The following is a 17,421-nucleotide window of genomic DNA, read 5'->3' on the forward strand; positions in this document are numbered from 1 at the left end:
CCATTTGGGGCTATATGTATTCAACTTTCAAACTTTGTTATTATTTAATGAAAAGTTATTTAGTAGATCTGCTAATGCTCTGTTATGCATATTGTACTGAGGGTGTCTTGCATTAATTTTTCATTTGAAAGAGCAAAAAGAATCTTCTGAAATTTTAACTGTAGTTTGGAAAGGTTTTGTAGATACAGTGTTAAATTTTTTTCCTAAATTTTACTTCCCCAATCCATGAAAGCTTTGCTTTCTCATTTCCTGTCAATCTTATTAAGGAATGTTGAGTAATCAGAATGAAGCAAAGATAAGATTTCCTCCTGATCCCTCTCATTTATTTTGAGAATAATTTTAGTTCTTTCTGTGTCAAAAAGATGTCCTCACTTCACCTGCTTTAAGCAAATATGATAGTCAAAATTCATCCAGTGTCTCAAATTTATCTCCAAATTACTGTGCAAACATTCATTAGTCCCCACAATACCCAGAAGAGGTAGATAAATAATGTTCTATTATCCTGATTATAGATGTAAATCACTGTTAAGAAGTTGTGACTTGCCAGAGGTCGCATTAGAAGTCAGATCAAGAGTTAGTGCTTTCCTGTGCTTCCTACTCAAGCTGGTACTGCTTCTGTTTGGTACCTTTTCTCTCCTTCAGCCCCATCACTGTATCTGCCACTGAAGTATACCCATGTATTCATATTGGAGTCCTCAGTGAACAGAACGCATTAACAAGCCACATCTCTTCATTAGACAGCATATATTCTCAATTAAAGATTGCCCATTTATTCTAGACTTTTTTTTTTTGTAATTGATGTGATAAAACAAGGGCAAAGGAATGTTAATTGTCTGATGGATTTAACATGCAATGAGAATCGCCCCCAGAATAACACCCATGGGGAATGCTGCTGAAACTTGCACAGTATCTTTTAGTCTGACAGAGCAAAAGCTTCCTCTCACTTCCACAAATGCCCTATATATTTATTAGGCCAGTTGTTTAATCCTGAAATTCCATTTAGTCTTGGATCATAGCTGAAAGGAGTCTGCGTGTGTGGGGAAGGCCATAATTCTTGTGGAGGACTCGTAAGAGGAAAAGCTGGTTTGGCTAGGTTGGAACACTGAAGTCTCTGCCCTAGAGCTCTTAAAGTGATGAAGTTGGCCTCTTTTTTTTTTCTTTCTTTCTTTTTTTTTTTTTTTTTTAATTCCTTGCCAAGCTCTTGTGCCAGTCATCAAGGTGTTTGACCTTCACAGGCCACAGAAAAAACCTGAGTGAACACACCATCCAAAATCCTCAAATGTCCTTACAGCAAAGGCTTCTCCAGTGCTAGCACCAGTGATTATACACAAGGCTTTTTGTTGTGGAGCCTAAGCCCTTTTTCATTTTTGGCAAGCTTGCAACAGCAAAATGTGTTCTTCTGACCACAAGATCCATTACTGAAATTTCCCTTCTTCCTGGGCTCTTGTGAGGGCTGCTTGCTTGCTTGAAGCATGTGCAGAACGTACTAGCATATGGCTAGCTCATTTGAATTACTCTAATTAGGTTGTTCTCACCTTGCTGGAAAAGGATTTTCTGTAGGCTGCTACAATCTGAGATTTCAAGCCCTTGACAGTCTTGCTTCTCTATGACCTTTCCAGGGTCCCAATGCTATTTGTTCTTCAATGTCTAGTGAACATTGAAGAGACCTCTCTCCCCCCACAGCAATTTGTTCTTTTAATTCTGAAGCCCCCATCATCTCCTGTACAGTTGCTACATCCTATTCCAAGTATTTTCCTTCTTATTTCTTACATTGGAACCACTATTTTCTGTAGTTGTACTTGAGAAGAGTGTCCTTCTAATGTCTGATGATGACTGCAGTTCCTTCACTGCATAGCATCCCATGCTCTGTGAGCAGGAGATCAGTTATCCAACAACAATCAAAATGTTGCTTAAAAAACAGAATTGGTGCCACAGCCTCTGGATGAAAGGGGAAGATTCAGGAAAAGAAATTATCCTAAAACGAAGAGTGGTTTCATGTCCAGAAAGGTCTAGAGAAACACAGAGCTAGGCTGCAAATTAATTGAAGAAAAATTCATGAGAAAACCTGTATTTTCCTGATCTACACAGAAACCTGTTTTTACTAACAACCAATTGAAAAAGAAAAAAAATCCCCACCTCAAACCACCTAAAGGAGTGTGTATATCTAAGTAACTTGATGGAAATTCTAAAAGCAATCTGGAAAAAAGGGATCCTTTCTTCCTTGAAAACACTGATCAAAAATTGTTGTATTTGTCCTGCAGACTTCAAACCAGCGAGGCTTTTTCCTGCTTCTGCAAAATTTTGTGCAGAAAATTCTTTGGTTTTTACTTTTTTACTTTAGTTTTTGCTTTTCCACTTTTAAATGAAGTTTGAGGGGAAAAAAAGAAACTGATACTGGGAGGAAAAAAATTAGGGGATTTTTATCAGAGAGAAAAAGAAGAAACTTTAAATAAATAAATGGGAGGAAAAAAATCTTCACTTGAATAAAGGAAATGTACCTACATTTTTTTACCAGCTCTAGATCTGAAGCTGCAGAATACACATAATACTGTTGATACTCCAAAGTCTGTTCTTTAGCCAAAAAGTCTATGTATTGTGAGAAGGCTCCCAAAACAGCATCTGCAAACTTTTCAAAAACACAAACCCCGAAGAATTCACCAACCTTTTCCTCCCTGACAATCCTCATGAGTAGCTGGATTTGAAAGACAAAAAATGCTATAGAATAAATGCCAAAGAGGGGCTGGTGACATGCACGGTGACTTTAATTTTGGCTCATCTCTTTCTTATGTGTGTGTTTAAAAAATATAGTCACTGCCTTAGCATAATGGCAGATTCAAAACCACAGGTGACTACTTAGTGTTTTGATGAAGGTGGGTGTACTGTAAGAAAAAATGGATAGTACCCTAAGCTGCAAGCCTGTGGTGGATGTTGTTAACCAGAAGGATCTGTAATTTGGGCTAGCAAGTTGGCTTAAGAGTGTTTTTGTGGCCTGTGGGCATTTTAATAGCAGGACTGTGGTGAGCACTTGCAGTGAGCACTCGCAGGAATTCTGCAGCGTGATAGCTTCATGTCATCTTGAAATTCTTCTTGATTACAGCTTGTATCATATGCAGTGCAGCTAGTGAATGAAAAGATAATGTTTTTCCCTTAGTATCTCAATCATGATTGATATGCTTCTCAAAATACAGTTTCTGGTCTCTCTTAAACAGGGGTTGTGAATGTAGTTTACACACATAAATTGTCTCCTGTGTTTTTGTGAATGTATTTCTGAGCCCTTTGCCATCTATATACATTACAGCTCTTGTAGGGAGATCTTGGGACCAAACTACTGCTGTATCTGGATAGTCATGTCCAAGCTCATAGTAGAAATCTCTTCCTTTTGGTTATTTTGCTAAAGTTGTTGAAGTGATGAGAAAGGGATGCCACAGAAAGGGTTTTCTACTCGAAGTTTTGCAGTAAATAGAATTAATGATGTGTCCACAGCTACTCTAAGTGAAAATTACATCTGTTGGATGGACATAGAATCATAGAATCACTGAATTGTTAAGGTTGGAAGGGACCTTAAAGATCATCAGTTCCAACCCCACTGTTATGAGCCAGGACCCTAGCACTAGAACAGATTGCACAAAACCTCATCCAACCTGGCCTTAAAATTCTGATCAGCTGTTGGGATGAACAATGTGATCAGATATCCTTGTGGGGAAAATAAATAAATAATAATAATAGTTGTTGTTCTTAGCATTCACATATAGGATCTCTGCTTAAATTTACCACAATTCTCACATCTATAACTATATCCATCTATATCCATCTCCTAAAATAGATTTAGGATACTTGGCAAATTTAAGACAAAGAGATCAGATAAAATTCTTGTTGGTCTGAATTAGACCTTGCTACTGAAGTGAAGAGCAAGAAATGTCATAAAATCAAAGAGCAGTTGTGTGTCGTACTCTCAGCAGACATACAGCTACTTCAAAATCCTACCTGGATGAAGAGATTACAAAAAAAGTACTCTACTTTGGTACTTATCAAACTGGTACTTGAATGATCAAAACAAAAGCCTGTGGAATCACAGCCCCCCTGTGCAGTGAGCTGTAACCACGTAGATCTAGGGAACAGAGTAGAAACCTGTTTTACCCATGTAAAAGATAATTTTCCCCTACTTGCAAGAACCCAGCAGAAGCTTTGTGAATGTACCCCCTTTGAATTTTCTTGCAAGGTGACTTTCATCCTAATTATCTGAACTACTTTGCAGTTTAATACTGAATACTTATGATACTTATAATACTTATTTAAACTTCTACTGATATTTTGTTTATATCTTGTCCTTTTTGTAGAAGTTTTAAAAAGTATTTTCATAAAAGGTTAAGACTCACACAAACTTCATGATGCAGGGAGAAACTGGCAGTTTCTTTACGGGGTGATGATACATAGATGCACAAATCTACCACAACTGGTATTTTTAAAGCTTTCAATGCCTAGCTTAAGAACCTTTGGGGATCAACTTGAAGAGACTATTTGCAGCTGTCATTGACTTCAAGTGGAGCTAGGAAAATCAGGATCTGGTGCTTAAAACTTCCTGTTGTGACCTTCTTTGTGAGATCAAAATTTATACCAAAAGAGGGATTTTGTTGCTGCAGCTACACAGCTCCAGACATTCTGGCTTTTGCTCATATTCCTGCCATGGTTCCCAGTAAGATTTCTCTTTCATCTACATTTGCTATAGTTTCTCCGTTCTCCCTTTCTAATAATTTAAGAGACAAGATGACAGAACAGATTAGAAAAATATCTATAAATAATCCTGTACGTAAAGAGGCATTTACCCACCAAGTCTTATAACTTATTCCCTGTTTTAGTACTATTTTTATAAGCTTCATCTTACTTGACACTGACAATGATTCATATAAATATTAAGTATTCATTTTTAGTCCATTGCACATAACTGAAGGTAAACTGTATTGTTCTTTGGCATTTTTATCCTGTGGGTCCTTACTTTGGATGGAAAGAGGGACAGAAGGATTCAATTCCTGAGTACTCTACAATTTCATCCTCTATCAGATAGTTTAGATGCAGCATTTTTAAAATTTCCAGTGCCATTCATATTTCAAAGGGTGCTTTGTTGTTTTGGATTTTGTTTGTTTGTTTTCTGCAGCATGTAAGAATAAGTAGTATCACCCTGAATTAAAATCTAAAGCTGAAGGCTGTGGAATATAACATGATTTTTTATTTATATCTCTTCATACATGTATATTATGTAGAACAACTCTATTCTCTTGCTGTGTCTTGTTTTTTAATTAAATCAGTTTTTAAAATCTTTTATTTATTGTCCAAACTTTTTGTTCTTTGGAATACAGAGCAAAACTATTTAAACAATGAAAGAAAATATTTTTTCAACATTTGTCACTTCTAAATTCTAATGCAATTGTGTTTCTATTATAGCAGGAGAAGATTTGATAACAGATGGTAAAACTTCAAAACTGCTTCTGCTTCATTAGGGCCCCTGGCAAGACTCCTATATAAGGTAAATTACAGTAGAAGGGGATATTTAACAATATACCCTTCACAGTTTCCACTAAGATTTTGAACTAGTTTTATCTGCATCATGAAGGCAGTGAATATAATAGCTAGGATGTTTACTGATCACTTCTGTGTTGTTTGTTAATGCCAGAGTTAAAGCATGCATGCTGTAAAAGGCTCTAATCTTACAAAGACTTGTTCTAGTGCTTTTCCAAGTTAAATTTATCCTGGAAGTAGTTTAATTTAGACCGCTTTCCTTTAATGGTGATAATGCACTTTGAAATATTAAAAAGTAATAAAAAGTAAGTGATCTATTTCCATTAAAACTAAAATCATGTTTATGGTAAAATATTGATGAAAAGGCAGCCTTCAAAGATTTTAAGAATGCTTGTATTCACATGGCATGGCTGCAAGATGACAGATTGATAGCCCTGGGAAATGTAGGTCTTTTCAAAACAAATTATGTGATGTGTCCTTGACTGATTTAGCAGCTCACTTTCTGGTGTGGCACAACTGCTCAGGCTGTGGGGTGAAAAAGTTTTCTCTACTTGTATGTATCATCTGCTTCTGCACATTATCTCATACTTCCTTGTGTGTTTTGTACATTCCTTCCCCACTGTGGCTGCACAGAGACCACTAAATCATTCTGCATGGTTCATCCTTGGAGTCAACTGCGTGGCAACCACATATGGCTATTTTCTAACAGGAACTGGCTTTGAACTAGGAAGTGATTGAAATAAAGAAACCCAACAAACTAGCATTGTCACAGCTTAAGTTATCTTCTCTGACAACGTTGCTACATACATCTGTTTGCTACTGTTAACCTTGCTGAATTCAGTAGCCCAGAATTACCACACAGGAACAGCTTCCATGTTATTGGAAAATGCTGCTTTGCCACACATCCAATATATCAGTTTGTGAATGCCTCATGCTGTGCAAACTGGATCAACTTCACTAACTGCCTGGATGATGCAGCTGTAGGAAGCTGGAAAGTCTCTTGAGCAGAGACAGATGAAAATTTGAAATCCTCTAGTTGCAGGAAGACATTAAACCTGAAATTTCACATTCCAATTAAAAAAACCTGTACCCACTGGATTACTGCATCCAGGGAACTGTTGAAAATAGCTTATATTCAGTGTGTATTTGGCAAGTGCATTTAAATGACTGTGTCTGTTAGTAAAGAAAAATTATGGTTTTCATATAAGGCAGTTGCCCATAACACTCAAGCGGTTCTGGGCACAAGCAGAAGCAATACTGCAGGCACTGGGAAATTTTAATATGCATTTTTGAAAATTCTATCTGCAGGGTTAGTGTTTTGGGAATTGTAAGTCTAAACTCATGTGGCTACATCCTTTCATGAGTCTGGCTTCAAAAGTGAAGGTTTAGGAACTGACTGCCAGATTTCTGTGACACTGGAGTGATGGGGGGACGGTGGGTGCCCACCCCTTTGCACAGCTGATGTGCACACTGCACCTTTTGAAGAATCATAGCTTTGGATGATCTTCTGCACCAGCCCAGGCTGGTTTGGGAAACACTATATCCAAGTATAATGTAAATTCTTCTCCAGGATGCCTACTGTTAACTCGCTGTTCTTACGGCAATAAGCATTTAGAGGTGTCAGCGGAGATTATAACGTTACTGTGCTAGTTACTACAATAAACACATGGTAAGGGAGAGCTGAAAAAACGCAAAGCAAGTAACCTGAGAAAAGCTGTTTTTCTGTTTTGAAAATGATGTACTAAGTAAAATTCATTGAAAATAAGAAGGGCTGTAGCACAGCCAAATGATGTGGCTTAATGAGCTAACATAACGTGTTGTGTTCTCGTGCCATTACAGATGTTCGTTTGCTAAGCTATACCAGGATGGCTGCCTTCATACAGGGATGCTAGCTGAAACCCTGGAGAGGGCTCTTCAAAGCTCACATGCAAGCAAGTAAGGTGCACAAATAATGACTTTACACAGCTAACAAGTATGGGTTTGGTTAGCTGCATTATTCAGTTGCTTGCAATCATCTGTCCAAAAGTCAGGTTTTGGGTCTGTGTATATTTCTGTGGACATGTGTGGACTGTTCTGAATGAAAGTTAAAGATCATCTAATAAGAACAAAGGTTTAGCCCTGCAGTCCCAGCCAAAACATCCTTTGAGGACAATAAATGTTCCACTTATAGGAGCTGCTGTAACTGATGACAGTACATATGTGAAGATTAATTCGTGTTTTGGAGTTGAAGATGCTATAGGATTGCTACTGAATATCAAACTTCTTATTTTCCTTTAGTCCGTGTCAGTGACACTCACAAGGTAAAATGAGCTGCTTTTCTTGGGGGAGCAGGCTCTCCAAAATATGTTTTCTTTAGACAGGAATGCACTTTTGCACTATTGATTTCCTGCTGCTTAGACATAACTAACATTTAAAGTAATCTATACAGTTTTGAAATTTACATTAGGTCTTTTAATAAAATCACTTGCACCTTTGGGACTTCTTAGTAGGATAAATGCAGAACTCCTATCAGCTGAAATTTCAATGTTGGTTAAGCACAATTCAGATATAAGCTGATCTGGTACTGCCCAGAAAAAATGAAAACTGAACACCACCACTAGCTCCCAGCAATTGACTCTGTCTGGTGTTGGTTCAGCTCTCAGAGCATGATCAGGTTGTTCTGGATTTGTCCTTACAAAATGCTTTACTGAAAAAGCATGAGTTAAAATTAGTTCTACAGTATGCGGGACACGTTCCCAAGAAGTGCTAAGATGTACTGGCACTAGATTTCTTGCAAAACTCCACACTATAAGCAATGGGGAGATCCGTGCTAAAAAAAACCCCACAGAAACAGGAATAGCACAATGTGGCTGACATCATGTTGTCTTAATTTTAAAGTAGAGATCAGAGGGTGCTGTGAAGGCAAACCCTTTTGCATTGAGCGTTGTGGCAATTACACAATTGTCCTTGTCCTGAAAAATTTTGTCTGTATTAGGCTAGATCCCTCTAAAATCAGTGGTTGCTGTGGTAGTGACCCTATGAGATGGAGTGGGATTTTCCTCATGGTCTCTTAACTCCTTCCCCATTTCTTTTGTGCTGTAAGACATGACCTCCCTTACACTGAAGGTTGTAGGTGCTTGGCATTCTTAGAGGTTTCTCCCTATTCATTTTTTGAAGTCTCTTATCAAATTAGAAGCATTCTGATTGAAGGTTTTAATTTAGTTAACAACTGGATAAATCACAAAACTGGCCTCCACCATCTCTACCTGTCAACTGATCCTGTGTAATGAAGACTGCAAGAATCCAAACTGCAAAACAGAACAGGGTTAGTGGAATGAATTTTCAAAGTGAAATCTGCAGCTGTATTTCTGATGCGTATCAAATAATAAGCAACCAGAACTGACTGGATATTTCTGTATTTGAATGGGGAAATTCAGGTGATGTTTTCAATGTGTGTTTTGGAAGGCAGAGGTGGGCAGGAATAGGCATTCTGCTGCAGTTTTAGCATTATTCTGTTGGTGTATTTCTGGGAACTTTAAAAAAAAAAATTGTGAATGCTGAGTAGATGATCCAGGAAATTCAGGAAATAAGATTCAGTTTGCTTGCACAGACCAAAATGCCTGTTTTCACTTGTATTTGTCTCTGGAAAATTAAAAGACGTGGTAGGAACAGATTTTGCCTTTGTTATTTAAAACTGATTAATCTATCTTCCTGCTTCTTAAAAGTGACATCCTTTCCCAGGTCTCCAAGGAAAAACCAGTAGGATATTTTAAACTGTTTCACGTGGTTGCAACACCTCAATGGTCTTGCCCAAACATTGTCTGAAAGTAAATCTAGCAGTACTAAGACTTACTGCTGCTCCTGAGGTATCAACATAATTAAGTAAGTGTGTGCCAGCAGCATGTGCCTGTGTTGGTAGCTCGTGTGCAGCACACACAACACTGGCTGGCTGTAGTGCATGGAAACCAGAGATTTATTGCATTTACGAAGGGCCATTACAATGCAATTTTAATTTACTGTCATGAAAGGGTCTTACATCATAAGCAATCACTGCAAAAAACCTCAGACTGAGATTTATTCATAATTTTTATAGCATGATTTAATAGAGCCCCCATTGTATCTTATAAATCATATCTGAAAGAAAAGGGAATCAATCAGGGCCTGATCCTTTCACCTTTACCCGTGTTGGGATAGTACCTTCCTCTCATCCCAAAAGAAAGGGGGATATTCCTGGAGTAAGCTATCACTACAAGAATAGCACTGAAGACAGCAAAATCTGAGTCTTTACTGAGCACACGAGAGAGATGTAAAAATTGTTCTAGAATTGACAGCATTCAGTTTATATTCCAGGGGAGGGGGTGGTTCTCCATAGTTTCATAGATTTCTCTGATTTCATCTGATGCTAACACTCCTGTGTACCATTTGGAGTGAATCACATATTTATGTAATGAAATACTCAGCAGAGAAAGCCAAGTCAGCCTTCTAATACTGCTCCTTCCTCACATCCAATTCAGCATATAGGTATTGAGAAGCTAATTGCAATAAAACTGCAAAGATCTTAAAATGGCTGTTCTATTTATTAGTCTTATTCCCCAAGAATGCATTGAAATTCCATAAAATCAAGACTGTACAAAACAGAAACTCAGTTCTTCCATCTGCATTTGCATGAGAAAGAATTACACGGTTGATTATCGATTAGGGCCCAATTTTTCAATCTGAATACCCCGCCTGCCCTTCTTATTATGGAACTCAGAGCTGGATATGATTTAGTTGAACATTAATTGAAGTCACGTGGTTTGAATGGGGATGTATTATAGAGTCCTTTGCAGTAAAAAATGCCAGTAAGATCATGAAGAGCTTTGTCAGTATTAGAGCTCTGGTTTTGATGCAATGTACTAAACATGCCCATGTCTTTAAATGATTATGAAAATATGTACTTGAATATGTATGTTCCTGATAAATTGCTAAGATCTATTGTGCTTCAGTGCTTTGGAATGGGAAAGTGCAATGTGTCTATTTAAAAAAGCAGTACAGTGCAATTGATTTGTTATCCTGAACCATCTTGCAGGAAAATTTGTTTCTATCCTTGAGGTTGGTGGTAATTTTGGCACTGAATTTCAATAACAGTAAGACTGGGCCCTCTGGGGTTTTTTTTTTTTGCTAACATCTCTCCTTATGTTAAAAGAAAGGAAGTAGGTATAAACTTTACTAAATTACCACCATAAATACACATAGATCAGTCATGTATTTTTAAAAACAAGGAAGATTAATATCACTGAATACTAGACTGCAGAGCAGAAGGAAAAACAAGATGGAAAAACAGTTTTCCTAGGTATAGTCTAATACATGACATTTTTGTGAGCAGTTCTAAAACACAATTATAACTGATGCATGGATCTTTTTATCCTGTGTCTCATGAATATACTGAGAGAGAGTACCAGTATTTTGTTGCCTTTTCTTCCTAACCAAACCCAAAATAGCAAATGTCAGGGGAAGGGCAAAGAAAATAATTGGAGGCACATAGGGGTGGATTAAATAGAAAAGGAACCAAATATCATACAGAAAGCAGTCACTAAATTCATATTGATTTCAGTGGCATGAAGGTTATATTTTCAGAAGTATTTTGGGATGGTTTATTTTGAAGTCCTTCCTCATATGGAAATCCCACTCAACATCGTAGGAGGTGGCAGTGGAAGGCATATATATGTGTATGCATATGATGGTATGATCCATACAATCACAGCCTTGGCTAAATCAAGTAATTTTTGTAACCTAGAAACATTAAAATTAAGTAAGATTTAAAAAAAAAAAATTGAAAATGGCAACAGATGCTGTTCTTTTTTTAGGGTTTTAGAATAATAGAAATAAAACTGGAAATAGATAAATGGATTAAAAAGACTTCCTTGAATTACAACTAAGTCTGCAGTAGTCAGCCATAGGTTTGTCAGGTGGATAACATCATCTCTCTCATCTCCCTGTGAAGCTGTGACTTCAAAGAGATTGTAAGATGTTCTGGGCAGACATGGTATCTTCCTTTGTGTTTCTGAACAACTCAAACCAGTGAAGTCATGATTCTGCATGGTTGCTAGAATTATTTTTATTTTTTTTGGGGGGGAGGGGAGGTGGTGTTTTTAAAATGTATTACTTCTGAAGTCAGAGGGACAATTCCCAGGAGTTATTTTTGAGTGTGCCTGGTCCCACCTTAGCTAACTCAATAAGGACTGAATGTGGTACTTGATGTGAGCAGTAACACTTCCTAGCTGGCATTGCAAAGGCTTCTTTGGACAGGATGCAGAGAAGACTATACCATGCTTACTAATAGGTTATATAAGGATTTGCAGTAACATGTCCCTTGATGGGAGAAGATAGGAATAAAATGTGATTTTAGGAAATATATTAATAATGAATGACAGAAAGGTAGTTAATAGATGTCTATATGTGATTCCATTATACTACAAGTGCAGGGGAAACTTAATTTAATCTGGAGCGATTCTCATTTTTCCAGAGCTGTAATGCAGCATTCTGTTAAAATTAGGCTGTCTTGTTAATTGTCAGAGTATATGGTAAGAATTACTGCAGCCAGCTTCAGTGCAGGATTAGCTATGCCTCTGCAGGGGAGACCTTGCAGAAAGGCCCAGGGTGGGAGAGCAGCTCCATCAGGGCCCCTCTGATGAAATCCCACTGTGGAGCACTCCTGTGCAAAGTGTGTCCCATGTCAGACAGCTGCAGAATAAGCTCCCCTTATGAAGGGTGATGAGAATCTATTCCCACTCCCTGATACATTTCCCAGTTCCTGAGCTTAGCTTTACTAGGCAAGGGTAAAGGATGAGCAGAAATCACCCCAAACTCTAAGCCTTGAGACACTATGATTAGGATCCCATAAGCCTTCTGGTACCTATGGGATGTAGTTTATATAGAGAAAAATCATTTTAAATGAGCACAATAAGGTTAAAATACTCCTGAATGTATAAAAGAAAGCTGGGAGAAAACCCTGGGGAATACCTTTTTCCTCATCATTTCTCCACTATGCGTTTTCCTGTCTCCTTCTCAGTGTAGGACACTTGTCCTTCAAAAATCACCTACTGAGGAAAGCAGATTCTCCTGCAGGATGTGAAGGGAGAACATGAGGGAAGGGTGAGTGAGAGCTTTGCCTTTCCTCTTCCAGATCAGAGCTCTATAGCATATGACAGGATAGCAAGTCAAGCTGTTGAGGACTACCCATAGGACCCCAACCAGCTTTTATTTAAAAACAGTAAAAATGTTTATTTGGAAGGACTACGAAAGCTTTCCTGAGGGTTCATTAATGAAGCTTAACTGTCCAATCGGAATGTGAGTACTAGTGCAGAATATCAGCTGAAAGCTCCTTGTTCCCAAACATTGACTAACCTAACAACTGTGAATTAACATAAACACAACCTTATCCTGCTGGGGAGGAGAAGAAGGAAGGGGGCCAAGATGTTAGATACCTGCAGGCCAAACTCCCCAGGAAGTCAGTGGGAGCTTTGCTAGTCTAAGAACACCAAGACCAGACACAAATGTAAAGAGAGAGGATGCTAAGAAAATATTTTTCACACACTGGTGCACTGAGGGGTCTATGAAGTCTAATGAGTGCAGAAGGCAGGAGCTCTATGATAGCATAACTCTCAGCCATGCTGCTTTAGCATCTGTGTGGCTTTATGTGTGATTCCATTTCCCCCTTTGCATCTACTTATGAAAAACAAATTTACAAAGCTGCCTGACGATGCAAAAAGGATGGTTCTAATAAGCTTTAAAGAAATGTCTCACCAACTTAGGTGCACAATATCCATTGACATGCAGCAATGTTTAGATGCCTGATCAGATTCTTTTGAATGTCTACCTGGATGCCTGTCTACTTACATACCCAGTATCTCTTAAATCTGATCTTTTCCATCACCTTATGTTACTCTATTCAGACCTCCACACACCAGACTTTGCCTCTGTTACCCAAATGTGGATTCTTTAAGTGATGGAGAAGTGCAACACCCATTTATCTCACTAAGGTGTCTATGGCAACAAGCTACCTTTTCTTATGACTGATTCAGAAGGCTAAGTAATTTTAAAAGCATTTAGTCTTTTCAGAAAAAACTACCTTATTTAAGAAATTAGTGTTTAGAAAACCCAAATCTAATTAAACTGGGCCACTATTGTTTTAACAAGAAACTGTTGACTATGCTGCACCTAAAGACAAATTGATCAGTGCTGGGAAGTAAGTAAGTAAGTAAGTTTAGAAATAGACAAAATTTGCAGTTAGCTGATTTTGCCTCACATACACGAGTGCTCTTCCAGTCTTCTCTGGCCATCTACAATGAGATCAGGTGTAATTTAGTATGAATTAGGTGTTGGTGAAGCAAAATAGTCAAATGTATTTGTAAGCAGTGTCCATCAAAATGCTCCAAGAATGGCTAGATTTCAGTAAATGCTGAGCTTTCCATAGACAGTTCCCAAACGTTCCCTGAATTAGTGTACCAGATATAGTCTAGAGAAATCTTGTTTTATTCAGATATGCAGGTTTTCATTTAGTCTTAATATATATATAGTCTATTCCTTTTACTTGTCCAAGTGTAACAGTATAATGGTTATGTAAAACAAAGCTTATATGAAGATGTTATTTTGACTTCCATTTTGGAGCCACATGTAAACACCAAACACGTATATAACAACCACCATTAGTACAAGTCTCATATCCAACCAGGATGACAAATTTTTGTGACAGGTTTTTGGTGACAAAATGGCAATGTGAATTTAAATTTTTGCGTGACTGAAATACACTCTGTAATTGAAAGTAGTGTAAACAAAAGTGAGCTAACAGTGGATTTGTTGCCTGACTACTTTACTAATGATTGCTTTAATATCCCGTTCCCTTGTTTAATGATGTTATCAATTATTTTACTGTAAATTAGCTGTTGTGAGCATGAGGTCTTTTTGCAATATCTGTGTTAGGTTACAGGAGCATAAATCAAACTTCCATCTCTTTTTACATCCATAACCATAACATATGGCTTTTAAGTGTCTTACAATGTCTTCTTAATGGACAGTGTGTGCATGTGTTGATGATGAAAGCCATCTTCCTACATGCAAAATATTAATGCATATGCCCTACGTCTCCATAGATAAAGTTAAAGAATAGTATTAAACCATTAAATATTCAGTATACACTTCAACTTTTCCCAGAATTCATATTTCTCTAGATTAACAATTCATTAAGGAAATAAAAAGTTAGAGGTAAATCAGGGGTTGAATTCTACCAGGTACGTACATGAAATTATGAATAAACAGTAGAACATCCACGAAAAAACCCCAACCAAACCCAAATCACTTTATAAAATACCTATTCATAAATGAAAATACCCATTGGGAATTAGAAAATGGGATTTATATCCTCCTAGAATTCCAGCTTGTTTATCACAAAGACTCAATATCAGTTACAGATTTTTGTCCTCTGACCTAAACTATCATCATTCTTCTAAGCAAAAGGGTGTTTTAACCTCTTGGCTTTTGCACAATTCCACAAAACCTTGGAAAAGCACACTGCTTTGACTTGAAATGTGTTTTACCAACAGATTCCTGGGCACCAGAGAGATCTGCTATTCAAATCAACACCAGCTAGCATTGGGTTTGATTAGAGGAAGCTAACTAAGCCTTTTGAACGACACCCTCCAGCCTTCCCTCTCCATTTCCATGTTCCCTTGGCAGAAATCAGGGATTTGAAAGCTGCAATTCAATAGCATCATCCTTTCATCTCTTGGTAAATATTTTATTATTCCTTTATCCTCCATGCTGTTTAAAGGAATTCATTTAAAATATTAACTTCTTTGTTCAGGGAGGTAGTCTTCAAAGGGTATGCAAACAAGAATCTTTAGAAATGCACCAAGACGTAACTCCAGGCTGTGCTCCAGCTTTCCCCATTCATTCAGTCTGCAGACCTGGTGGCTCCCTGCTTGAGGTCTCCACTCAGACAGACTTAAAGACCAGAAGCTGCTGTTTCACCACCCATTCATACACAACCAGCTCCGCTGTCCCTGCATTTCTACTTCTCTTTCCTTCATCCATCCAGTTTTGTCCCTAATCTGATCTCACTTCTTTGATCCTCCTCAGGAACACTGATCATCCTCCCACACCAAAGCACCGCTCATCCCTACCGAGGGCTGGCAGCAATTATGCTGTAACAAAGGTAAGAGAGGAGTAAAACCTATCCTAACTAATATATTTGCAAAGGCTCTATGCTCCATGTTTTCCTGCTTATCAGTATGGGTATCCTGCTGGGGTTAATCCTGCTGCTGATCCTGAAGTAAAGGTTTTCTTTACTTTTGACTTCAGGAAGGGAATCAGGCTCTAATAAATGTAATTATCCTCGAAGGTAATAGCACGAAAGGTGCCTACTTAGAGGAGTCGGGTGACTGTTTAATACCATCTTTAAGCACAGCTATGCTGTGAACTGCACCATTGTGCATTCCCTTTCCAAAACATCTGCAGGCACCAGGAGGGGAGGAGTTGTCCTTCAGCAGCCAGGCAAGAAACCTGTCAAACAGTGTCCCTTCTACATGAACGAACCCTCTCCCCTGATTAATACTTTGCATTTCCCACAAGGGAAAAAGTGAGGAGGTAAGTGAGGAACTGAATTACTCCTTCTCAGGGAAGCATGATCATAAATAATTAACGTGGAATGTATGAGAAAAGAGAAAGGAACAGACTCTCTTTCCAGTCCAGGCTGAGAAATTCTTCTAATCCCTTGGTCTCCCAGGGACTGCTCCCTGCTCCAGTGATCCCTTCTGCATCTCATAAAGGAGGGAGAGCTGTTAGCTCGTAAGAGGGATGGACAAGTTGTTTCTCTTTACTGGGGGATGACTGTAAAAACTGTGCATGGAGGGAAATTACCTGGTATAATGGAGATCTTCCTGGCCCTTGATTGGGACCCTGCTCCAGGCTGTGGGTTTTTAGCAGCCTGGTAGAAAATAAGGGTCTCTGGAAGCCCACATATGAGTGCTCAAGCTCATGTCTTGGTGTCCACTCATGCCTCATGCATGGGGCCTGCTTGAGAGCATGGGTTATGTCCCCATAGCCTGTGCATGATTTTTGTATGGCCACACACATGGACGGCTGCTCTGCTCTCACAGTGGAGATAACCCTGATGATGCTGGGAGGAAGCGGGACCGAAGGGAGGTCTGAGTGTTTTGATGAGGGTGCTGATTGCATAGCTTACCCTTGCATATCTGGAGGAGTAGGGATCCTCAAAGAGTGCCCAGATGCGGGGCTGCCACCGTCTCCAGAAGCCCCCAGACCTGCCATCTGGGGAGTCACTAAGTGCTAGGCGTTTTGTCATCTCCAGCTCCTCTTCCCCATCACCAGAGTCTCCGGTGCCATCTATGTCTCCGTCCTCGGCACTGCTATCCAGGGGAGCCCCACCAAAGCTGTCCAGAGCCTCTTCGGCGTCGCGGTGCTGCCGGTAGGTCATCCAACAGCAGGGCTCCACATCAGTCTCATCGATGCCCCAGAAGGCCAGCTCCTCCTCGTACAGGGGCCCGCACACGTCCGCGGGGCAGTGCAGCTTGCCAGTGCGGTAGTAATTCAGGATGTGGGCAAAGACGCCCGGGTGCCGGTCAAAGAAAAACTCATCCGTGCGGGGGTCATAGTCGAAGTGGCTGTGGGCATCGGGTTCGGCGATCCAGGCCAGCCGAGTGCCGGGCAGGGTGCGTAGGGTGCTGCGGTAAGTCTGGTGCCTAGTCCCTCCCACGTTGATCACAATGCGGTCGCTCTCGTCGCCCTGGCCCATCTCGTCTCTTATTAGGCATGTCGCAGACTCATCCAGGCAAGCACGGCAGGCAGCGAGCCCGTCAAGGGACGGCTGCTCGGCGGCAGTCGGTGCCTAACCCGAGCCCTGCTGCGGGGGTGAGGGGCCCCGGCCGGCCG

General features: G+C 39.4%; 1 protein-coding gene across 4 annotated transcripts in view; it reads right to left on the reverse strand.

Moving 5' to 3' along the window:
- Positions 1 to 17,387, reverse strand: part of KCNC1 (potassium voltage-gated channel, Shaw-related subfamily, member 1) — a 107,738-nt gene extending 90,351 nt beyond the window's left edge. For 2 of the 4 annotated variants that reach the window (XM_009995388.1, XM_009995390.1), the window contains exon 1: positions 16,715 to 17,284. In XM_009995388.1, coding sequence (XP_009993690.1) covers positions 16,715 to 17,284 — 570 coding nt within the window. Of the gene's footprint in view, positions 1 to 16,714 lie in introns of all 4 variants that reach the window. The other 2 variants (XM_009995389.1, XM_009995391.1) reach the window with 2 other exon arrangements.
- Positions 17,388 to 17,421: the final 34 nt, after the last annotated feature.

Source organism: Chaetura pelagica, unplaced genomic scaffold, assembly GCF_000747805.2.
Source record: "Chaetura pelagica isolate M959 unplaced genomic scaffold, ChaPel_1.0 scaffold94, whole genome shotgun sequence".
In the NCBI taxonomy this organism is placed as follows: Eukaryota; Metazoa; Chordata; class Aves; order Apodiformes; family Apodidae; genus Chaetura; species Chaetura pelagica.